Below are 18,295 nucleotides of genomic sequence, written 5' to 3' on the forward strand. Positions count from 1 at the left end.
GGTTTGTTAGTCAGCAGTGCGATCTTAAACCCGATCCGGCTTTTAAAACACTTAAAATTAACAGACGACATTCATTCGGTTACAAAATAAAAAAATCGTATACAATTTTGAAGTCACTCGTCTATGTCCTTGCCGGATTCATACGTGATTAGCGCCCGCACGCGAATTATGCCGAATTCTTGCGTTGCGTTCGAGATATTAGTCGTGTGCGCTATGCAAAGAAATTCATATGTCCTCCGATCGAATGGATTTCGTAATACCGACCCCGATATGTTATTTATAGTTACTTCTTTACAAAACTATATAGCGTTGTTTAGGTATGTGTTAGCAATATGAATCACTTATGGTCACGAGAATTCGATTCCAAGCTTTTGCGAAATTCAATCTTCATTTTTGATTATTCGCACCGTTTGAACAAATACGTCTCAATCAATATATCAATTAATTTTCGAGTCATTTTTTTTGGCAGAATTTATAGTTCATTATTTAAAATTAACATTATTATTTCTCACACCCACAAAGTTTCTCATCCTTAACGCCCCCGCAACTGGTGTAGGGTGTCTAACACTCATATAAATATTAGGCTATCCATTACGTACATGTATTTTCTACATGGATACCAAGTTTCAAGTCAATCGCATTCATGGTTCAGTAGTTATAACGGAACATCCGTAAAAACCACTGTAGATTTATATATTAGTATAGATTACTTTGATTTATAGTTTTTTTTGTTTCTTTTCAATATTCTCTTAAGTTATTTGGTGATTTAGTTTTATCGTGTGTCAAAATACATTCTTATTGATCCCTTTCGTATTACAGTTTGCTTAGTGCGAGCTTTTTGACTTCCGATCGCATAAAAGTTAACTCAAATTGGTTTTGAGTTGGAACAGTTTCCTTGCGTTTGCCGCTAGGGCCGCTGTTCCGACTCTATACATATTTGAGTTAACTTTAACGCGATCGAGAAGTTAAAAACTCGCACTAAGCAAACTGGAGCTCGTGGTAACGTGACTACCGTTACAGTTCGAAGTCGCGAACAGTTCTTCGAGTGGTGTGGTTCATAGCAATTACTTTCTCCCCAGCTCATTTGTCCGGAAGCATCATGCATTCCCTAAACGTTTCTCTCATCAATCCTGGTGAGTGCGAAGCCAAGCTGTCCCAGGATTACCCCCACCTGCTGGAGCAGTACGACCAGGATAGCTGTGCATGCGGGCAGCCCACCAACCCACTTAACAATATCTGCAAGGTAATGATCTTGATAATAAACATACCACCAGATACCACCGCCTTGCCTATTTCTGCCGTGAAGCAGTAATGCGTTTCGGTTTGATGGGCGGGGCAGCCGTTGTAAATATACTTGAGACCTCAGAACTTATATTTCAAGGTGGATGGCGAATTTGCGTTGTAGATTGGCGCATTTACGTTGTAGATGTCTATGGGCTCCAGTAACCACTAAACACCAAGTGGGCTGAGAGCTCGTCCACCCATCTAAGCAATTGAATTGATAATCATGTTCTATTACTACTGCTTTAATGACTTACAGACATAGCTCTACAGTTTTACTATACGTGCTGATGGTATTTCCAGGTTGACATTGGCAGTGCCCTGGCGTGCACAACAGGAGACAGCCATTTCGTGCTACGAGGAGTCTACTCTTGGGACTCTGGTAAGCTCCATACAATCGTCTTTCGGAATGAGGCTTCCACAAGATTGAGGTCTAAAACCGATTGATAACAGATAGCATTTCTGTGACGAGACCAGAACACTTTATCTCTCTTGTATACTTTAAGATATAAAAAACGTTTTAAGCTCTTAAACTATTTAGACTGTAGTTTAAGAGGTAATTTTCCATATTTTTTTTTGTATATTTTCTACAATATCAAATTTAGATTCGTATGAAAAGGGAATTAAATTTCTTAACTGTCCTAAAGCATTCTTCATATTAATCTGATTTCGTTACGCATATTTACGCAATAAATATTATTGAGATTGGTTGATTTTGTGAGCTGACCATACGTCAGCCTCATACCTCATACCTCAACTTTTATAGGCGACCTTTAAGCGTGTGCTATCTCACTTAGAATAAGCTTAAATAGCGCATCTACCTAATGCTAAAAGGTCAATGGAGTTCATAGCCAACACCACCCGCCCGAACACATGAGGTCAAAGCTCTCAAATCTCTTGTAACAGCTGTCCCGGCCTTCAAACCGAAATAATTCTTAGTAAACGCCAGTTGTCGATCACGTACCCTAGTAAAACACCCTGGTAAAAGCCTCTGAACATCCTCCGAAGAAGCTCTTAGTCGCCTCACGACTCCTACGAAAACAGACAGTTGCTGATACCCTGGGCGGGTAGCTTATTGAACTAGATGTAGACCAAGCGACGAGTTTGGCCGCCAAAGTCCGTATAAATCAAAACTCGGAATGGTACCACACAGCCGCACATGTGCTTATGTCCACCCGGCAATGCCATTGTCAGTACCTAACGATATATTATTATTTTTTAGGTTGTCAGGTCGGTAACCAAATAGCGGGCTTCTACAAGTTCGACATTGAGTGGTACGAATGGGCCATAGGACTGATCGAGAGCGTTCGTTTCACTAAATACACGATCGGTACGAAGTTGACGCAGAGCAAGATCACCAGTCAAGTTTCCAGCGTCAAAACCAGTCAGTACACAGCCGGAGTTAAGGGCGTTAATGAAGTTGGTCAGGTTAAAGCTGACGGTTTGGCTCAGGGACAATTCGCTGTGAAAGACGACGGGTTCGCTCAAAGGCAATTCGCCGCTAAAGACGACAAGTTCGCTCTAGGGCAATTCGCTGCCAAAGGCGACGGGTTCACTCAAGGACAATTCGCTGCCAAAGACGACGGATTCGCTCAAGGGCAATTCGCCGCGAAAACCGACTCGAAAACCCAAGGTTTCACCGGACAATTCAACCAGTACGGAACTAAATTCTCCGAGGTCAAAGCCGGCGAGGGCATAAGCTTCGACACCCAAGTCAAGGGTCCGATATCGAACACTTTCAGCGCGACCTACACCGAGAAGAAGGTGTACCAGTCCGAGCCGAAGATAGTGACGTACACGACGAAACCAGAGATCGTGACCTTCACCACGAAACCGGAGTACTTCACTTACACGACCAAACCGAAAATCGTGCGCTACACGACCAAACCAGAGATCGTGACCTTCACAACGAAACCCGAATACTTCACGTACACGACCAAACCGAAAATCGTTACCTACACCACGAAGCCGCAACTCATAACGTACGAGACTTCTGGAAGCGGAACGAACCCCCAGTACGCGGCCCCGGGGGTGTCCTTCAACCCGTCCTTAACAGACGCCCTGCACAAACACGACGGCCAATGCAAATGCTTGGAGGGTAAAAAATAAACGTGACCTCGACAATTCAAAACGGAGTCGAAGTGCCATACAAATATAATTTATCTTATTTTCTCTTGTAAACGAATTCGACAGTACAAAGACACTCCAGTTCCTATGAGAGTTACCAGTTTTGAGAAAAAAATATATATGTACATATATATATTTGCAGACAACGTAATTAATGTCGTTTTTCACATTGTAATTATTATTTTTTTATGTATTTTATAACCATTTTTCAGAGTAGCATTTGTGCAGCTAATGATATTACCAAAATAATTGTGCTAATGTTTTTTTTTTAATATTTATTATTTAATAATATTCAAACCATATAAATGTTAGTAATCTTTCGGATTGTTTTTGCTTCAATTAATAACTCCAATGCCGCTCCGTTATCGATACTGTAAATAGATAGGAAGGATATTTAATTATTATATTCAATTTGATATTATAATTTTATTTTATCTGTTTTATTGTGTCAGTTTTAAATATTATTAGTAACGGCTTTAAAAATACTGCCATTTTTTTTTGTATTAATTACTTTCTATTTTCCGTTTCGTTTTTATTTTCTAACTAGAAAATTAGATTTTTGACCATTTCGATAAGCTGCGACATGGTCGACTCTTTAATTTAAAAATAATTAAGTATTTTTGTATGATAATTATACTATGTATATTGGTATGTAAGAAACACGCGGACGGTTCATATTGAAACAGATAATATATTTTCTAATTATAATACATAAATAGGATTTATAATAAAAAAAATTCGAAATAAAAGATATATTTTAATTAAAATTTAATTTTGTTTTATTCTGAAACTAATTTGATGATTAATGTTATATATAGTAATTAATTTGATTTTTGAGAATTCGTTGAGGGTTCAAAAGAAAATATGTGACATACACACAGGATCCCTGGTACACATTTCATAATTTATTACTAACAAGCTGATTTTTCGTGAGTAGTTTCCTTTTGATTAGACGCCCAACTTTTTACCTTACAGTAACGTTGGTAAGTGGTAGCTTACTAGAAGTAATAAAATATGTTGATTACACGAATTTTAAAAATTTATTACTAACCGAATTTTTCTTTGTTAATTATCGAGATAATTATCTAAATAACGTGAAAAAATATTTGTCCTACAAAATATAAGGTTTTGTTAGGGAGTCCTCCCTCTCCAACATGTATCATAAACAAGGTCATGAAAAATAATTACTAACCAGCTGATTTTTTATTTATTGGTTAGCTAATAGTTTACCACCCACATTGTCCTACAAATTGCGTGGTACGTTATTCCGGTTCTCCAGTTACATAGTTGAAATTAATAAAATTAAAAATAATATTATTTTAGTAAGCTAGTAGTAAGCTAGTAAGCTACCATTTACCAACGTTACTGTAAGGAAAAAAGTTGGGCGTCTAGTCAAAAGGAAGCTATTCACGAAAAATTTGCTTGTTAGTAATAAATGATGAAAAGTGTACCAGGGATTCTGTACTAGAAGATATATTTTGTAAGATACTGCTTTGAATATTTGAAAAAGAGAGAGAGAGATAGAGTAAGTATACATTACGGCATATACACGCTTTAAACAAACAACAATCATAATGTAGATTGATTTGTACTATACGCGGTCTTCACTATAAGAGAGATCTTTTCTAGCCAATCATTTTCACATTTTTTTTTATTTTTTTTTTATTTTTCGATGGTTGGACCAGCTCACAGCCCACCTGTTGTTAAGTGGTTACTGGAGCCCATAGACATCTACAACGAAAACGTCACCCACCTTGAGATATAAGTTCTAAGGTCTCAGTATAGTTACAACGGCTGCCTCACCCTTCAAACCAAAACGCATTACTGCTTCACGGCAGAAATAGGCGGGGTGGTGGTACCTACCCGTGTGGACTCCCAAGAGGTCCTACCACCAGTAAGTTCGGCGGGAATCTCAGTAGACTACTTTATGTTAGAAAGAGAACGCTCTAGAAACTCTTTCTGAGTTGCAGGCGAGGATCGTGAAGTATTCTATTTATTTATTTATTTATTTTTTTCGGGCCGGGGGCCGAACTTCCTACGAGGTCCCCGCGCCTAGGGGGCGCGCGGGGTATGTGAGACTCAACGATCTGCAGGTGTTGAGAGCAGATCGCGGGCCCAAGGATTTTAGGGCCCACCCACTAAACGACTCCCCTGCACTCTTACACCCGACGTCCGATCTCCGTCCGGGGTCAGAACCCGTTTAGGGTAGAGGGGTTCCCGCGGTCAACACTACAACCAGACACGCGGCGCCACCCCGACGACGCCCGACCGACGGGTCGTCGAGGCGATAGTCGACGACCAACGACGTCGGTCTCCGCGGTACGGCGGCCCTACCAGGCCGCCCGGGCGGTGCCGCTGGTGTTCCGGGATACCCCGCTGGGCCAGAACCAGCCTGCCGGGTCGGAACGCGATACACCGCCAACCGGTTTGCTCTTCAATAGTATGTTCGGCGACGACAGCGACGACGAAAATGCGGACCACATCGCAGTCCGCAGCCGCCGACGCGCCGTCCCGTCCTCCTGGTGCCAGCGCGCTAGAGTGACGGTAGCGTGCGGCGCAGCCTCAACCCCCTTAGGTCGCCCCATGACCATCACCGGGAGGAGACTGCCTCCTCATAGGGGCTGGAGCTGGACAAACGCCCTCCTCCGACCCCCGGCCCGACGGCGGCGGCACGGCGCCGAGAGGGAAGAAGAGCTCTCCCTCTCCCGTTCTGCCGCCTCCTTCTGCGAGATGGTGGACTCGCAGAAGTCGAGCATCGCCTGCCAGGACTCGTCGCTGCCGAGCATCGTAGCCACGACGGTCGGAAGCGACAAGTCCGGTCCTATTTTTGCAACGAGGACGCGGCGCTGCTCCGCGAAAGCGGGGCAGTACGCGAGCGTGTGCTCCGCCGTGTCCTCGTTGCAGCCACTGCAGTGGTGGCACTTCGGCGTCGGCTCCCTCCAGGCGACGAGGTGCAGGTAGCGACCGAAACAGCCGTGTCCCGTGAGCACCTGCGTCGCTCGGAAGGTGAGACGTCCTCGGTCGCGATTTACCCAGTCCGAGAGGACCGGACGGATCGCCTCGACGGTCCGTCGCCCGTAGGCGGGGTCCGCCAGGTGGCGAGACCACGCCTCGAGCACGGCACGCCGAGATTGAAGCTTCCGCGCTCGAACTTCCGCCGCGCCAGGACGCGGCTCCCCCCTGGAGCGAAGATCGCATCGCCACGCGTAATCCGCAGCGAGCGCCTCCGCCTCCAGGTCCCAGGGGGGCGTCCCGAAGTATTCTCTCTGGCTTAACCCAAAACGCACTCGCGTGTCTGTTTGAATTACATTTATGTTTCTAGATCCTGTGGTCATCTTAGATATTAAGTTATGTTTGTCACTGTATGGATGATGTATGCAGTTGACCGATAGATAGTGTTATTCAAAAACGTTGGGAATATATTTAGTTAGTTGGCGTAAACAATACATCGCATCGCTATAGTTACAGCCGCCAACTAATATTGTCTGAAGGAGTCAATTAGTAATTCCATAAAATTAAATTATTTACAAACTAGCGACCCGCCCTCGCTTCGCTTCGGAAACATTAAAACACACATGAAACCAAAAAATAAAATAAAAATTAAAATTAAAAGAAGTAGCCTATGTTCATCAGGGACAATGTCGGCTTCTAATGGAAAAATAATTTTTCAAATCGGTCCAGTAGTTTCGGAGCCTATTCGAAACAAACAAACAAACAAATCTTTCCTCTTTATAATATTAGTATAGATACGTACAAAATATAAAGCATAACATTATGCAATTAACAATTTAAAACAGCTAAATCGGATAGAACTTGTAGCGACATCTATTGATATAGTTTCAAAATAAATAATAGAATGTAGCTCTATCTGTTGTCGACTGAATTAACTAAGTTTTTAGACATCTAGTGGTAAGTAAGAGGACTATTTCGAAAAGTACTTTTAAAGCTTTCTAACTAGTTCTTAATCTAATTTATAGATAGCGCAATTCAATCTTAACTAAAATTGTTCTTGCGTCCTAACACATTTCTTCTACCGAACACGCCAACTTTTCTTAAATTTCACTTCTTTTTTTTTTCTAACTGTGCTGATGGCCTTGAGAGACTATTTCAGCTCCGCCCTGACGTGTAGGTGAGCTCAGGGGGCTCAAGCCGGAAGTGTTGCTAACACTGGCCCTAGCAAGGGCAGTGCTTCGCAGAATCTACCACCGGATCGGAAACTAGACCCACTAAGAATTTAATTTTTTAAGGTTAATTTACTCGTCAAGCCTTTCGTCGCAAGCGACGAGTTCGACGAGAACGGTGACCGGTGCTGGTTGTACCTAAAAGCACCGTTAATGGATCGGGAAGATCCGTAATGACGTGTTTTGGGCGACGTCGACTGTTTAACATTCGGTCCACAGGATCAGGTATGTAACACAACAAACATTCCGAGTATTAGGAAAAGAGTACAAATGTTTTAGAGATTCGCTGAGGGTTTCGATATAATAAACACTGGAAGTACTTCTTAGTGTGAGTGTCTTAACGTTTTCGATAGTGTAAATGTTAGCTCATATTTGTATGGAATGGGATCGTTTGCGTATGTTTGCCGCTAGGGGCGCTGTTCCAACTGCACACAATTGGGCTAACTCATACGCTATCGAGAACGTTATAAAACTCGCACTAAGCATACTGATGCTATATTGAAACACCAAAATTATCACTGGATTTTAGTAATTCCACATGAATCGTTTTACAATTCTGAATGCGTATCAACTACAGAAAATGACATCAAAGTTTTATGCATAAATAATATACATAAACTAATTATAGATAAGCAACTCAAACACTCAATAAAAATGTTTTGGGGCATCGGCCACTAGATGGTCTCGCTTCGATTAGTTTCTCATTGCTCCTGTAGATTGCAGTAACATATTACCTAACCTATATTTTATTTTCAATGAAGAATTTTGTAAATTTTCAGAAACCACAAATTGTTAAAATTTAATCAATTTCTCTTTAACAAATGATGTATGATCTTTTTTATTTTTATCTTCTCTGTTTAGTTATAATAATTAAATGCCTTAACTTTAACAACCTATAAGCTTAGAGACAACCGCTACAGGATGTCGCTAGTTTAAAAAAACAAAAAAATTGTTTTAAAGTACCTATCTCAGTTTCAGGGTCCTGATTTTATGTTAGTCAATGTGTCAATCAGTGTATTGAGTGCGTATGTGGTTTGGACATAGACTAAACGATAATTTCTTATATTGGTGGCAATGTCGCCGAAGCGTCACTCAAAATTCCTGTCAAATCACAACGTACAATAATAATACATTTCGCAAAATGAAAAAAGCTAAGAGTCCCGACCGACCTAAGCCGGACGTGAAACTGAGCGAAGACAGCTCGGCGAGTAGCAGCGCCCGGATGTCCCAGGAACACGCCCGGATCAAAAGCAAGCCGCAATACAAATCATTTTTATCTCCATACATCTCTGGCTCGGACGCCTCAACTTCAGTCTCAATCACTTCTCTTTCTTCGTCAATATCCAGGCGAGTCTTGTTGCCTAAATAACTTTATTCCGACGTCGTTGAGGAGAATTTACTGTCGACGTCGCCCTAAGCACGTCATTATGGATCCTCCCGATCCATTAACAGTGCTTTTAGGTACACGAGACAGGCAACGGTCAAGTTTCAGGGACACGACCTTCAGCAATGAAGAAAGCGACGAAGAAGAAGAAGAAGGTACCACAAGCACCAGTTACCACAAGCACAATTACAAGTATTAACATAGACAGAGACATGACATGAAATGTCATTGGTAGATCGCAGAGTGTTCCGTCAGTAGACAGTTAAGTAGATCTTGGTTCTAATCAAGTTGGCCACCCCTGGTTTACAGATTCCGTACGGACTTCGAAGAGTTGAAATGTAAAATGCGTGTTTTCGGCGAATCGCTCAACCTCTGCCGCTGTATGGCCGATGACTTCAAGAACAAACTCGCGTTCATGGAGAAAAGACTTCAGAGCTTAGAAAAACGACACATCTTGTGGCGGGTAATGAGTCAATTAATACAGTAAATGCTTTTTGTTCGCCTGGTATATATGTTCCGTAAATATACCGCGAATACAGAAAGAAACACAGCCTAGCTGGTGTTAAATGGTTAGCGGAGCCCATAGACATCTACAACGTAAATGTCGCCACCCATTTTGAGATATAAGTTCTAAGATCTCAGTATAGTTACAACGGCTGCCTTGCCCTTCAAGCCGAAACGCATTATTGCTTCACGGCAGAAATAAGAAGGATGGTGGTACCTACCCTTACAGACTCACAAGAGGTATTTTTTCCAAAGTTTAAGTGGCACTCCTAGTTACAAAAATGTCGCTTAAACCAAATAGCCGAAGTCGTCGTGGTCTAAAGGACGTGCACGTTTTCGACCGGTGTTCGAATCCCGCAGGCGGGTACCAATTTTTCTAATGAAATACATCCTCAACAAATGTTCACGATTGACTTCCACGGTGAAGGAATAACATCGTGTAATAAAAATCAAACTCGCAAAATTATAATTTGCGTAATTACTGGTGGTAGGACCTCTTGTTTTTTTTTTTTATTATTATTGCTGAGATGTGTGGACGAGCTCACAGCCCACCTGGTGTTAAGTGGTTACTGGAGCCCATAGATATCTATAACGTAAATGCGCCACACACCTTGAGATATAGTTCTAAGGTCTCATTATTGTCACAACGGCTACCCCACCCTTCAAACCGAAACGCATTACTGCTTCACGGCAGAAATAGGCAGGGCGGTGGTACCTACCCGCGCGGACTCACAAGAGGTCCTACCACCAGTAATTACGCAAATTCTAATTTTGCGGGTTTGATTTTTATTATGAGAGTGAGTCCGCACAGGTAGGTACCACCACCTCGTCTATTTCTGTCGTGAAGCAATTCCGGTTTTAAGGGTGGGGCAGCCGTTATAACTATACTGAGACCTTACAACCCATGTCTCAAAGTGGGTGGCGGCATTTTCGTTGTACATGTCTATGGGCTCCGGTAACCGCTTAACATCAGGCGGGGCGTGAGCTCATCCACCCATCTAAGCAATAAAAAAAAGCCTTTCACCCCTCGATATAGTTTTGTTACTACACCCAAACTATGAAGTGTACAGATTCTCATCTCCAAACGCTTAAATAAACTCTAAAGGTGCCTGATGATGAATTATAGTCAGCAGAACATAAGATAAGGCTAAGATAAGGAACTCATTATGACACATTAACAAGAGCTTTACAGTTTTATGTGTGTACGAAGCCCTAAGCGGTCGGTCTGTTCGTTTGTCATTCGAGAATCTCTTCAAATAATAACTAATTTCAAGGCAAACATTGGAATTTTTATTACATTAACCTTATTTATCTTATCGTTTCTTAGTTCATTAGGTTGCAACGTTGCCGCTACCATATGTACTTACGTGTAATATTATGTAGTGTTAGTGTTATTGCCCATTGGCTCCACGCCGCTAGCTAGATCGTGAGCCAGACTCAAGCTCGTCTTTTTTTTTTATTGCCTTTGTAGACAGATAAATATACGCCTCAAATGATGGTGAGTGGTTACCGTTGCCCATGGACTTCAGCAATGCCAGGGGCAGAGCCAATCCGCTGCCTACCGCTTAATACTCTCTACAAGCCTCGTTTGAAGAAGGACATGACATAGCGCTCGGGAAGCACCATGGAGGGGAGCTCATTCCATAGCCGGATGGTACGTGGCAAAAAAAAACTAATGGAAACGCACTGTGGATGAACGCAGTGGCTCTATGAAAGCTTTTGCTTAATTCCAGAGTGAAAGCAACTACTCGGCGATCATTCAGAAGAACAAGAGGTTATCTCACAAAGCGATGCAGGACGCGAAGGTACTGTTAAACTTCTTTGTTATATACAGGGTGATGTCGAATCCCCAAAAAAAAAGAATAAAAGAATTAACTATGCGTCTTGTAATTGTTGTTTATAATTATGGGGGTAAGAAGTACATATTCGCCTATTCACATTAAAAGTGTACAATTTCCTAAACTATTCGAAATTGAGTTAACATGCGAAATCATTTGGTATCACCAGTGTATTTTTCTCATAAATACTGTCAAAAGAGCGTAGTTTAGTTTTAGTTTTTTTTTTCAGTTTACCTATATTTTGACCACTATTAACAAAATTAATACATAATTTTATCTTACTTTAAAATACAGATAATGTACCTGGTAACAAATAAAATAAAAATGTTGCAAAGATGATTAATATTAAAAATACTAGCTGGCCCGTCAGACTTCGTAGTGCCTCAATCGATAAATAAAAACAAAAGTAATCCGTCCGATGGGGGACACATCAAAGGACAAACAAAATTGTTATTTTTATTTAATTCCCAGAATTTTCATTTATAAATACCTTTTAAACCTTCTCTGGACTTCCACAAATAATTTAAGACCAAAATTAGCTAAATCAGTCCAGCCGTTCTCGAGTTTTAGCGAGACTAACGAAAAGCAATTCATTTTATATATATAGATTACATGTTAAGCCTTTAAAACACTCTCCTGTAAAATTAGTAACTTTTGAGATTATATAGTTTTAGAGTTGCGAGAAGACGATATGTTCCATGGGGAGTGCTCTGTTTGTTCGAGATTCCTCCAACTGTTTTTGCTATCACACCGCCGCCACCGGAGCATTATCTCGAACCGCTGCTTTCATCCACAGTGCGTTTCCAAAGATATGTATTTTCTGCCACATACTATCCGGCTCTGGAATGAGCTCCCCTCTACGGTTTTTCTTCAAACGAGGCTTGTGGAGAATGATCAGCATTAGGCAGCGGCTTATCTGTGCTCCTGGCATTGCTGACGTTCATACGACAGTAACCAATCACCATCAGGTGGGCCGTATGTTCGTCTGTTAAGTACAATAAAAAAATTGTAACCCTTGCCTACTGCTTTTTTCCCTTAGATTTATGACAGAGCAAAATTTTCATACTAGGCTATTTATGTATTTGTTACGTTTCAATTATAATAATCAGAAACCTAATTACTTAAATATAAAATTTATCGTTTTTTTATCGAAAAAAAAAAGTGCTCATAAGTGGCATACGTAAATTGGAACGACATATTTTTTATTACCTACGTTATTTTAATACGTTATTTTGTATTTGCACATTTCGCACTTGGCAACACAATAAATTAAATGGCCGCGTATACAAAATCGAATTGTGTTGATTTGCTTGGCTTAATCATTTGTTCGTTTCGTTCGAAATTGTCAAAACAAGTTTTGTATGATGAAAATTGGATTTTTGTTTGTACACATTTAGCTATCCTCACAGCGGAACGTGGCCAGATTTTATCGGTAGTACTTTTCTGTTTGAACGAATGAAATTGCCTCGTCATTGCATTGAAAAAGGTTTTATACACTATTTATGTTTTGAAGTTCAACGACGCATTAAGGAAAACGATACGGCTTACGGGTGGGAAACTTTGAATATTGTCGTAAACAAAACCTTTTAATGCAACTAAAAAAAAGAAAACATCATGTGATTACTTTAGCAGACAAACAAAACGCAATCTGTACCTATTTGTATTTTGACCATAGACACTGTCTACTTCTACTAAAAATCAGACTTATGTCCCAGTCATGGCGTTTTTTTATTTATCTATAATTACTTAGATGGGTTCGAATTCACTACTTGCCCGGTCTTAACATAAGAAGATAAGTCGTCATCAAAAATTATTAATGGCATTGTCGCAAGACGAGAGAGGATAATGAAGTAATTTTTTTTTTCTACCGATTCACTGGTAGCCTAAAAGGCTATTCCAGCTAAGCGCGAGTAGTTGAGCTCACGAGCTCAACCTGAAAGAATTTTGCTAACACTAGCAAGAGCAGTGCTTCGCAGAATCTACCACCGGTTCGGAAACGCGACCCATTGAGAAAATCCGGCGAGAAACTCAGTGGGCTATGGACACGGACTAAGATATCACTCCTTACACGCGGTGAATATTTCTTCTGTCGCCATTAAATAATATCTTTCAACTACAAAGCGCGCTATCGAAATAGTTCGAACGTTGACAGACAAAAAAAAATCCATTACTTTTTGTAAAATCAAGTTTATCCAGGCTCTATTGTACGTTTTTCTGTTGCACTCCAAAACACAATAAAAGTGATTGGAACTCTTGTTTTTTTTCTCTAAAAACCGAAATGTTAGGTAGCAAAAAAATGTAAACATTGTTGTTTTTTGTAAACTCAAGGACCTGATTGTTTTTTTTTTGTATTGTATTAAATCGACTGTTGCGGTTAATACGTAAACAATTGTTGTGTTTTGGTTTTATTATTCTGGTAGGATTTTTTAATACCAAGGAAAGATTTAAAATCTGTTTTTTTTTTCTGGAAATGTACAGATTAGCTTCGTCACGAATCGATTAAATAACCATAGATCAATATCAAGAATAAAGGTTTTTTTTTATTAGGAATTCACTTAATGACAGTAAAAAACCTAAGCTTTTATACTTTATTAATCTCTGACATAAATAAATAATTAAAGCCAAACGTGACTTGTGAAGTGAGATTATTTAACGTTTTTTTTTTTTAATCTCGATATCAAAATCCTATTTCAGTGGTTTTTCATCGTACAGGAAAGAGAAAACAAATATGTATTAAGGAATTGACGCGCCAAATTAAGACCGTGGATGTAGGAAAAAGGTATCGAATAATATTCTTATTTTTCCTACAAACGTATTTAAATGCGTTTAAAAAAGCATAGTTTTTAATAACACTGGTTTCGTTAAATCCACGAAGCAGTAATGCGTTTTAGTTTGAACGGTGGGGCAGCCGTTGTAAGTTGTAACTATACTGAGATCTTAGAACTTATATCTCAAAATGGGTGGCGCATTTACGTTGTAGATGTCTATGGGCTCCAGTAACTAAGTAACACCAGGTGGGCTGTGAGCTCGTCCACCCCTCCTCCTCGCGTCGCTTCCTCACAGCTGAGGGTCGTGACCATTATATGTTGTCAGGATTTTGCTCTTTGTAATGTCCCGCCAGCGCCTCCGATCATTGGCCGCATGAAGGGCGTCGTGGAATGGGATCTCTAGTGTGGTGCGGGTTTGGTCGAACCACCTTGGCGGACTGCGCCCGCGCGGTCTCTTTCCCTCGATCTTCCCTGTCACGAATAGTCTCTCTAAGCTATCCGGTTTTTTCCGAGCAATATAACCGAAGTATTCGTGTGCGCGGCGAAGGCAGAATGTGGACAGTCTAGTCTTGAACTGCAGTTGGTCTAAGATAGACAGATTGCTTCTCTTTGCTGTCCAAGGTATCCGGAGCATTCTTCTCCAGCACCACATCTCAAAAGCATCCACGCGTTTGCGATCAACCGCTTTAAGGGTCCAGGTCTCCGCTCCGTATAGAAAAATGGAAAAGACCAGAGTGAGCACCAGTTTTATCTTTGTTTTCTGAAGTCGTCGTGGCCTAAAGGATAAGACGTCCGGTGCATTCGTATATAGCGATATCTGGTTAATATTTAATTAAATATAATATAATATAAAATATTTTATTAAATTATAACTTGTTTAATATTTTTTTTACTACTAATTAGGTAGTTTTCTCCAAATCTGGCAACTTGGCGTTTTACGTGCGAAATCTTTGCAAAATTGCGGGATAACGTAATTCACTTAATATCTGGAATTATAATGTTAAAGTACAATAGAATAGTGTATATTTTTCTTGTCGTGACTGAAATGGTTTTGGAATTATGACTTATTTATTTACTTTACAGAGAAATCGTTTGTTGTTCATTGTGTTTGTATGACTGGAGTTTTTCTTAGCGTGCCCTCTCAAATTAAAGTATATAATGGAAGTTGTTATTGTCGCTCCTTTAAAATTGAAGTGGATTTATCCAAAATTCTTTTTTTTTATTGTAAACACCAAAAATATAATTGAAAAATTGTATCTTTTTAGTTTTTCGATTTTAATATATTAAGGTATGCCGCTTGATTTGACGGAAAGAGTAAGTTTGTCCTTTTCTAGACTAAAATATATTGTTTATTTTTTTAAACTGAATACTTACATGTTTACAAGTCGTTCAAAGTATACAATTATAATTTGCGTAATTACTGGTAGTACGACCTCTTGTGAGTCCGCACGGTAGGTTTTAAATGCGAAACAAATAATACTGTTTTAATTATGTCACTAGTAGGTAGCACGTCTTTTGAACCGGCCCGGTAAGTACCACCGCTCCGTGTGTTTCTGCCGTGAAGCAGTAACGCGTTTCGATTTTAAGGGTGGGGCAGCCGTTGTAACTATACATGAGACCTTACAACTTATATCTCAAGGTGGGTAGCGCATTTACGTTGAAGATGTCTATGGGCTCCAGTAACTACTTAACACCAAGTGAGCTGTAAGCTCGTCTACCCATCTAAATAATGGAAAAAAAAAATCGTTCGGCCACTTCAATTCTAAAGGTGCTTTGTGTCCGTAATTCTGTCTCCAGCCAACCATGGTCTTGATAAGTCTAGTTACTAATCGAAAATACGACTCCTAATTTCTTTATCTACTTCCGTAAAATAAGAAGATCGTAGTCGAAGTTTTTTAATATTGAATTGTTGATGTGTTTTTAGGAACGTGAAAAACACAAAATTAATGTAATGTAATTATGTAGTTTTATATACTATTAAAACACGTTTAACTATGAAACCGAACTAACAATTAGTTTCATATATTTTCTTTCGTTATCCTGTTAATACCGGTCAGGTTGTTAGAGTGAAGTTATAATATTATTGTATCGTCAACGATCCTTGACGCGTGAGCGAACTGTCAAGTTAATAGGACGTCTGGAAATCGGTGAAGATTGCCATTGACACAACCCACTGAGTTTCTCGCCGGGTCTTCTCAATTAGTCGCGATTCCGATCCGGTGGTAGATTCTGAGAAGTCGTCGTGGCCTAGCGGATAAGACGTCCGGTGCATTCGTATTGAGCGATGCACCGATGTTCGAATCTCAGGCGGGTACCAATTTTTCTAAGGAAATACGTACTCAACAAATGTTCACGATTGATTTCCACGGTGAAGGAATAACATCGTGTAATAAAAATGAAACCCGCAAAATTATAATTTGCGTAATTACTGGTGGTAGGACCTCTTATGAGTCCGCGCGGGTGGGTACCACCACCCTGTCTGTTTCTGCCGTGAAGCAGTAATGCGTTTCGGTTTGAAGGGTGGGGCAGCCGTTGTAACTATACGTGAGGCCTTAGAACTTATATCTCAAGGTGGGTGGCGCATTTACGTTGTGGATGTCTATGGGCTCCAGTAACCACTTCACACCAGGTGGGCTGTGAGCTCGTCCACCCATCTAAGAAATAAAAAAAAGTAAAAAAAATTCAGTGAAGCACTGCTCATGCTAGGGCTAATGGCCCCTTAAGCTACCAGCGAAGAGGTAAGGGGCAAAAAAGTCGGTGATAATGACGTTCAAAGATTCCCTTGCAGATACATTACCCAGCTGATGAAATCATGTACAAAGACATATAAGTCTAAGGGCTCTGTTAAGTACCTACTTAACATTAGGTCAGCCGTGAGCTCGTCTTCATAAAACACATTGGAAAATCTAAATAATACAAAAAGGCGCTATCAAAATCACGTACAATAAATTTTAATTATGCTCAGCGTAGTTCTTATTTTAATACTGCTTGTAGAGTATTTACTGCCATAGATATGGACATCTACTTTGCGTTGGAAGGTGTTGTTGCCATGGACATCGCCCTGTTGTCTTTTTCGCTCGTGTCGTGACAGTGGATGCTCCATTTCGTTCTCACGTCGATTGATCGATTTATTTAAAAATAACGTGACCCAGTTTTAGCAAAAACTTGCCGATTTTCATGTTGTCGAAGGTAATCGAGATTGGAGGGTGACTAGTGGTTTTAATTAATAAATAAATAATACTAATAGCTGGAAACTGTGGGAGCTGTATGGATCTGAATATTGGGCGACGAAAGTAAAGTGTGAAAGAGGAGTGCACGCGGCAGAGATGCTAATGTTGAGATGGATGTGTGGAGTGACAAAAATGAATAAGATAAAGAATGAGTATATCAGAGAAGTGTGAAAGTAGCCCCGGTGATCAATATCAGCATAGGTAGGAAAAAATATATAGCCCCACGCTTGTTTTATCCTTCGAGCCGAATCACGTTGAATGAATATGGGCCTTTTAAATCGTCCATTCTCTATACACAGCCCGCCTATCGCAATCGTTTCCCAACGCGTACTCCGTTTGTGTTTATTTATGACTAAATTCATTCACTCGAGATAACGTTGCTGATATGTGATTACGAAATATTTTTTATCTAAATCCCGCCGTCATTGTTCAACTTGAGATGCGTTAGTGAAGTGAGGGTAAGTGTTTATCAGCTGGTTTACTTTTTAAATCGGAACGGATTGTTTTAGGGCAGAAATAGTATGAACAGATTGCTTTGGGGCAGAAATGGTATGGTCATATCCAAACATGCGTGCTTGCAGCGTATCCTACCAGTACAGGTTTCACCTACAGACACAACCCGGACCTTCTCAGTGGGTCGCGTTTCCGATCCGTAAATACCGCCACCCACCTTGAGATATGAGTTCTAAGGTCTCAGTATAGTTACAACGGCTGCCCCATCCTTCAAATCGAACTGCTTCACGGCAGAAATAGACAGGGCGGTGGTACCTACCCGTGCGGTCTCACAAGACGTCCACCACCACCAGAAAAACTATTGTTACTATTATGTGGTTGATTCATTCAAAAAAGAGGACATTCTGAAGGAAATTCGTTTTTCTTTATCTATATATAGGTATATAAAAATGAATAGCTGTTCGTTAGTCTCACTAAAACTCGAAAACGGCTGGACCGATTTGGCTAATTTTGGTCTTGAATTATTTGT

General features: G+C 40.4%; 1 protein-coding gene across 1 annotated transcript in view; it reads left to right on the forward strand.

The window, feature by feature from the left end:
- Positions 1–4,180, forward strand: part of LOC114246586 (uncharacterized) — a 61,090-nt gene extending 56,910 nt beyond the window's left edge. Inside the window, exons 12-14 of the mRNA XM_089737617.1 lie at positions 1,080–1,243; positions 1,585–1,663; positions 2,504–4,180. Of these exons, the coding sequence (XP_089593743.1) occupies positions 1,080–1,243; positions 1,585–1,663; positions 2,504–3,390 (1,130 nt within the window). The 3' untranslated portion in view covers positions 3,391–4,180. The remainder of the gene's footprint in view (positions 1–1,079; positions 1,244–1,584; positions 1,664–2,503) is intronic.
- Positions 4,181–18,295: the final 14,115 nt, after the last annotated feature.

The sequence above is a fragment of the Bombyx mandarina genome, chromosome 23 (genome assembly GCF_030267445.1).
Source record: "Bombyx mandarina strain Sakado chromosome 23, ASM3026744v2".
NCBI lineage: Eukaryota > Metazoa > Arthropoda > Insecta > Lepidoptera > Bombycidae > Bombyx > Bombyx mandarina.